This window comes from Plasmodium falciparum (assembly GCF_000002765.6).
Source record: "Plasmodium falciparum 3D7 genome assembly, chromosome: 12".
Classification (NCBI taxonomy): domain Eukaryota; phylum Apicomplexa; class Aconoidasida; order Haemosporida; family Plasmodiidae; genus Plasmodium; species Plasmodium falciparum.
In genome coordinates this window covers 2,032,501-2,040,000 of record NC_037284.1, presented here as the reverse complement: position 1 = coordinate 2,040,000, position 7,500 = coordinate 2,032,501, and the positions used below count along the sequence as shown (strand labels likewise).

Sequence of the window (7,500 nt, the reverse complement as noted above, 5' to 3'; positions counted from 1 at the left end):
AATATAAGATAAAAAAATAAAATAAAATAAAATAATACATACAAACAAACAAACAAACAAACAAACAAACATATATATATATATATATATATATTTATTAATTTATTTATTTTTAATCTTGATATGTTTTCATTTTTTTTTTTTTTGAATGGAGGATGTGAAAGAATTTTTTAATCACGAGGTGGATTTACTAATAGATAAGGATAAAGGAAATGTAGGGAACAATCTTAAGTTCATAAAAGAGAAGTATGAAGAGAAGCTGTTCAAACTTCTTCACGAGATAAAAGAAAATCAAGAGATGTTTTATAAAAATCATAAATATAAAAAAAATATTTTAAAAGAAACCTGTGATAATGATTATAGAAATAACAATATAAGTCATGGTGATATTATTAATGAAAAAGAAGAAAAAATAGATGAAGAAGATGATAATATAAAAATTAATCATAACAATGATATAAGTATATATAATATAACTAATAAAAGTTGTTTAGATAATCTACAATTTTTTAAAAGAAAACGTCATGAAAATTATAATGAGAATATGGAAGAATTAAATAAAAGACAGAAGATCCAAAAAGATACAAACATGTTATATATATCAAATAATAATAATGGAAATAAATATTATCCATATGATGAAAAAGAATATAATTATAATATGAATGATTTTATAAAAACAGATGCAAATTACAATTTTATGAATCCAAATGAATTTATTTGTAATATTCCGTTAAAAGAACAATGTGATTTAAAAAGTTTATTTTCTTATTTTACAGAATCATTAAAAAAAAAAAGTCATCATGATAATATTTTTAAAAAGACTTATATTGAATGTCTACAAAGAAATAACAAGAAACTATTACAAGATCCAATAGATGAAAATAATTTATTTTTATACAAAAGTTATTTTTATAAAATAAAAAAGATCTTTTCTTTATTTTATTTTGATTTTTTTGTATGTATAATAAATGAAAATATTTCTTTAGAGCAAGGTATGGATTTTCTGATTAATGACTTGTTTTTTGTAAATGAGCAATTTTTTAAGAATCTAATATATATCTTGAAAAGCGGCCCTCCAAATAATACCAACAATAATGATGATAATAATACCAACAATAATGATGATAATAATACCAACAATAATGATGATAATAATACCAACAATAATGATGATGATGATAATAATAATAACAATTGTGATGCTCTTTTAAGATGTGATGAAAAGACTCCGAATCATTATAATAACCATATAGATAATTATAACATAAATAAAAATGTCATATCTAATTATTATACAGATAATTCGTATGATATAAATCCTTTACAAACGGAGGATCAAGGAAATAATATGAACTCACAAGAATTGTATAATGATAATGTAATTTGTTTTTATAATAACAATGTTTTAACGGAAAAAAATTTAATCATACCCTTCAAAGAAATTATATTAAACAGCCTACATTATTTAATAGAAATTATTGATCATATTAAAGAAGAGAAAAAAGAAAAATATAATAAATATAAAGATATTATAGTTCATTGTATTAATTTTTTAAAAGATAAAAATATAATTTCTTATAAAGAAGCAGCCACTATTATAGAATGTAAAAATATTGATAAATTAAATTTATTTAATAAAGAATTATATAAACTTATAACTAAATTAAAAACAAAAAATATGTATAGTATTTCTATATATAATCTTATAAATGAAAATATTAATGGATACGGAAAAATCATTTTGCTTCTACAAAATTTTTTTACAAATGATCCTATCAAAATAAAAGAAAACAATAACACAAAAAAAAAAAAAAAAAAAAATTTTAAGAAAATTATTAACAAAATGGTAAGGAAATATGATCAAAAAGTCGAAGTCCAACATTTGAATAATAGTTCGAAAGTAGAAGAATTATATATAGAAAATATAAACAATAATATAAATAAAAACAATAATATAAATATAAATAATAATATAAATATAAACAATAATATAAATATAAACAATAATATAAATAAAAACAATAATATAAATATAAACAATAATATATATAATAATTATTGTGAAATGAAAAAATTATGGAAAAAACATTTCAATTGTTACTATTGTAATGATTTAATAAATTTAAAAAATGATATTTTCTGCATTGCTGGTTTACATAATTTATGTCCTAGAAGAATTTTGTCCATACTCTTATTTTTTTATGAACAAAATATTGAAAGTGAAAAACAACTTCTTCCATTGTTTTTTTTATATTCAAAGGAATTAATAACTGATGTAATTATCCTGGAATTAAAAATTCGAAATAACTATATCACCGAATTATACAAAGAGGATCTGAGCAAATTAAGAAATATGAATGTGAAGAATGAAGAGAATGAAAACAAAAACACGGGTATTCAAATAAACGAAAATAATAACACATCTAATGAGTATAATATAAGCAATAGTAATAATATGAACCATACAAGTAACAGCAGCAACAATAATAATAATAATAATAATAATAATAATAATAACAACAATAATTATAATAATAACAACAACAACAATAATAACATTAATTTGGTTGCTTCATCAAATAACCCAAATATTAGTTCTAACAATAATTGTATTTTTATGTTTACAGAAAATAACTTCTTTACACCAAACTACTTCAAGATGTGCTCTATTTTAATTCTTAACGATTTATTAAATTTCGAAATTTTCTATGCTAATTTATGTCCAAAGGATGTATTATTAAAAAATATGTTTGAAGAATTATATGAAAAATATTACATTGATTATGATAATTCAAGTTCTGATAAGGTCTCTTCATTGTTTTATAATTATATACCGTTCGATATAAATAACTTGTATAATATATATGAAAATGTAAAAAGTTATACAACTCAATCGAAGGAAGTAGTAAAGAGGAGGGCTTCATCTACTCTTACGAGCTCGATCAATAATGTGAATAATACAAATAATACAAACATTTTGAATAATACAAACATTTTGAATAATACAAACAAATTTAATAATATTAATAATCATATTCATAATAGTTACTTTAGTCCTGCTTCAGAGAAAGAGTATAAACAAGTTACATTCTCCTCATCTTTCAAAGAATCATTTGTTAAAAAGAATAATCCTAAATATAAATTTTTAAATAATTGTAAAAGTTCAACACAAATTCTGGAAGAATCGAATCCTATATATTTATATGATCATATCATAAGTTTTTTATTAAATACACAAGATAAGGAATTAAAAAAAAAATATGATGATATCCAATGTTTAAATAATAAAGATGCCATAGAATATTATATCTATGATATAATTAATAACAAATCGAATACGTTTGATAATTTTATTAAAAATTATTTAGACAGAGAAATAAAACTAAGAATAGAAAATATAAATTCAAATTATAAAACGTATCCGGATTTTTTTAATTATTTATATCTAGAATCTGATCCTTATCATTTAATATTAGGTAGATTATTTTTTATGAAAAATTCAAAGTTTTTATTTCTATCAGCATTAATACAATTAAATGCATGGGGATTAATAAATATTATAATTAAACATATGGAAACATATAAATGTAATCCATATTTAAATTATTATGTACATTCGGCATTCACACAACTAATTAATTATATTATTTTGGACTTTGAGAAAAAATATCTTCAGGATGTAATAAATAAGAGCAGCTCATCGCGCAACGGAAAAAATAAAATGAAAAGAATTAATCTGGGGAAAAAAAAAAATTTTAATAATGAAAATGAAAGTAAAGAAAATGATAACCATAATGATGTTAATAATAAAAATGATAACCATAATGATGTTAATAATAAAAATGATAACCATAATGATGATAATAATAAAAATGATAACCATAATGATGATAATAATAAAAATGATAACCATAATGATGTTAATAATAATAATAATAATTCTTATAAACCTCCCTGCCTTTTTTGTAATATTAATTTATGCGGATCGCTACTTTGTAGCTATAAGTCCATTGAAGTTATTAAGAAAAATAAGAAATATATCGAATCATTGTTTAAAAATGAAAATAAAATAAAAAAAAAAAAAAAAATTATAAGAAATTTATTAAAAAGGAACCATAAATATTTATACAGTAATTTAAAGCAAGAAAAGTTAATGAATGTAAAAAATGAAACTATGAATAATCATACATATAATATAAAAAATGAAACCATGAATATAAATTACTTCATAAAATCTGTAATGAATATATTTGAATTACCAGAGTCATCCAAGTTGTACTCTGATGAGGAAATTATAAAAAATAAAAAATTGAAAGGATATTTTAAAAAAAGTATAGATCAATGTACACAAAAAAGGAAAGAAATATGTGATACAAAGGATAACTGTATTTATGTATTAAAAAAAAAAAAAAAATCAAAATGTAATGATAACAATAATGATGATGATGATAATAATAATAATTATTATTATAATTATTTAAGAAAGATAAAAAACATAGAAGCATTTATGGAATATGTATTAATATTTTTACAATACCTTGGCTATTTTGGATATATATATAAATCTTTATTAAGAAGAATTCTTCGTATTTTATTTTTTTATGTAAACAGCGTGATTAATTCGAATGACTCCAAAATGAAATTACATCCAAATTTTGAAAAATTATTTATAAAATACTTTTTTTTTGTTATTATAAATGATAATGATGATGATGATGATAATGATAGTGAAGAAAAGAAAAGTATTAATGATGATATATGGAATATATTGAAATTGTTGCCTGCTTCGGATAGATATAAATTATACTTTAAGTTTTTTGATAAATTACAAAAGGGTAGAAAAGATTTGAGTAAATTGAAAAACTTGAAAAATTTTGAAATAAAATGTAAAGTTAATACAAAAGATAAAATAAATAAGAATACATGTGTAAGAAATAATTTAAATCTAAACGTAAATTTTAATTATTCCCCTGGTAAAGATAAATATGAAAACAAAAATGTGAATCATCAAAATAATGATAATAATAATAATAATAATAATGATAACAATAGTAGTAGTATTATTATTAGTAGTAATAATAGTAATGATTATAGTAAAAAATTATTTAAACTTGCCTATGAACATAAGAATTGTATTATTACCTTATCATATATAAATTTTGAAATAATAAAAAGTAAGTTAAGAAAAATTATCAAAAGAATAACTTCTGATATATTAAAAGATAGATATAATCCCAAAGTAGAAAGTATGCTGTGTGAATTTACCAAATTAATTAATAGAAATCCATTTGATTGTTCAGATATAATATTACAACAATGTGAATTATTCGATAATAATATGATTATAACATTATCAGAATCTATTAAAAATATACATAACTTTTCTAGTGATATTTTTTTATATAAAATTTTAGAAAGACAACAATTATTAAATGTTCATAATTATCAATTATATAAACAATATAATAATCTAAATAATTTAGAACTTATCGATGATTCTATTTTTAAACCCAAAAAATTAATTAATGTTTCATTAGTAGCAGCCAAATTTTTATGTAAACATCCTTCTGTTAATTTTTATCCTTTGGTTATCTCTATATTTAAAAGAATTTTTTCAGAATTACATACTTCTGATCATGTATATTTAAAAAAGAAATCATATGTACCTAACCAATTATTATTATTATTATTATTAAAAAATTGTCAACAGAAATTACAAAAACGCACATCCATCTCTTCACAATGTGACCATATTAAAAATGATGCCAATATTGAAAATGAGGAAAATATTAAAAAGGAAAATATTAAAAAGGATAATATTAAAAATGACAATGTTAATAATAATGACCATATTAAAAATGACAATGTTAATAATAATGACCATATTAAAAATGATAATATTAAAAATGACAATGTTAATAATAATGACCATATTAAAAATGATAATATTAAAAATGACAGTGTTAATAATAATGACCATATTAAAAATAATAATTATTCTTATTATTATAATCTGATGGATACAAACATTCATATATCAAACAACATTAACCAAACAAATCATTTATCAAATGTAATTAAACAAAATGATCTATATTTTTATTATAATAACTCCAACATTAATGATACACAAAATGTATTAACACATCATAAGGATGAAAATGAAGATACACTTATAAAATATATTAATATATATCCTAATGAATATATCAATCCATATGATTTAATAAATAACGAACAAGGATATGATCAATATGAACAAAATGAACAAAATGAAGAAAATAAAAAAAATATAATCGAACAACCCATGTTAGGTGGTCTTAATAAAAAATATCCCGATATAATGACTGGATATTTTTTTGATTTGGATTATATTCAAAAATTAATAGAAATATATGCAGGTACTAATGCTTCAGTAGATGTACAAGAATTAAATGAAGATCAATTAAATGCTCAGTGTGGACTCAAATTAATTAAAGAAGAAATTATGATATTACAAGAAAATTTTAATTTAAAAATTAATAATACTGAATATGAATATATACAACAAATTGAACAAGAAGAACAAAAATTAAAAAATGCATGTATTAAAAATGCTATACATATTTTCTTAAATCCAAATTATATTTATTTAATATTTTTTATTCTCTCAAAAATTAAATATGAATATTTATTTGATAGTAATACAAATAATCTAAGAAATCTATCGGCGTTGGTAGATAAAATACATATTGTCTTGTTACAGTTTGTTGAATTCTTACAAAGTAATATTATACCATCTCTCTATTTCAAATATATACCTAATATATTACACATCTTTCAGTTTTTTGATATCTCTCAATCATTCCATATTGCTAGATACGCCTTCCCTTTTTTTATGCAAACGAAACAAAACGAAAAACAAGTGCACAACAAAAATAAAAATGATAATAATAAAAATGATAATAATAAAAATGATAATAATAAAAATGAAAATAATAAAAATGAAAATAATAAAAATGAAAATAATAAAAATGAAAATAATAAAAATGAAAATAATAAAAATGAAAATAATAATAATAATAATAAAAATAATAATAATAATGACACCTCTGTCGTGAAGAAAGATATAACGTCTACGATTAAGGCAGTTCATGCGGATGCGTCCCCTGAGGAAGAAGGAAATTTAAACATTTTGAAAGAAACCAAACCAAAAAGTGATAACCACGATAATATTAATTGTGAAAATGTTATCGGCGAACGTTCATGTAACACAACCCATGATGAAATGGTTAAGCCACTTAAAAAATACGACGATCCAAATTTTCATCACGTAAACGAAATTTTGTGGAAAATGTTCCTAATGCCCATAGTCGATAAATATTTAAAAGAAGAAGAATTGAACGGTATAAACATCAATTTTTATCTTACATATTGGAGATTAAGTATATCAGATATTTATGTTCCACATAAGCAATATCAAAAAGTATTAGATAAATATGAAAATTATATAAAAAA

At 20.1% G+C, this 7,500-nt stretch overlaps 1 protein-coding gene across 1 annotated transcript in view; it reads left to right on the top strand.

Moving 5' to 3' along the window:
* Positions 1-148: 148 nt before the first annotated feature.
* The window catches only part of PF3D7_1249800 (THO complex subunit 2, putative), a gene marked incomplete at both ends in the record, with an annotated part of 9,849 nt that continues 2,497 nt past the window's right edge, over positions 149-7,500 (top strand). The window contains one exon of the mRNA XM_001350846.1: positions 149-7,500. This exon is cut by the window's right edge and continues 798 nt beyond it. Coding sequence (XP_001350882.1) covers positions 149-7,500 — 7,352 coding nt within the window.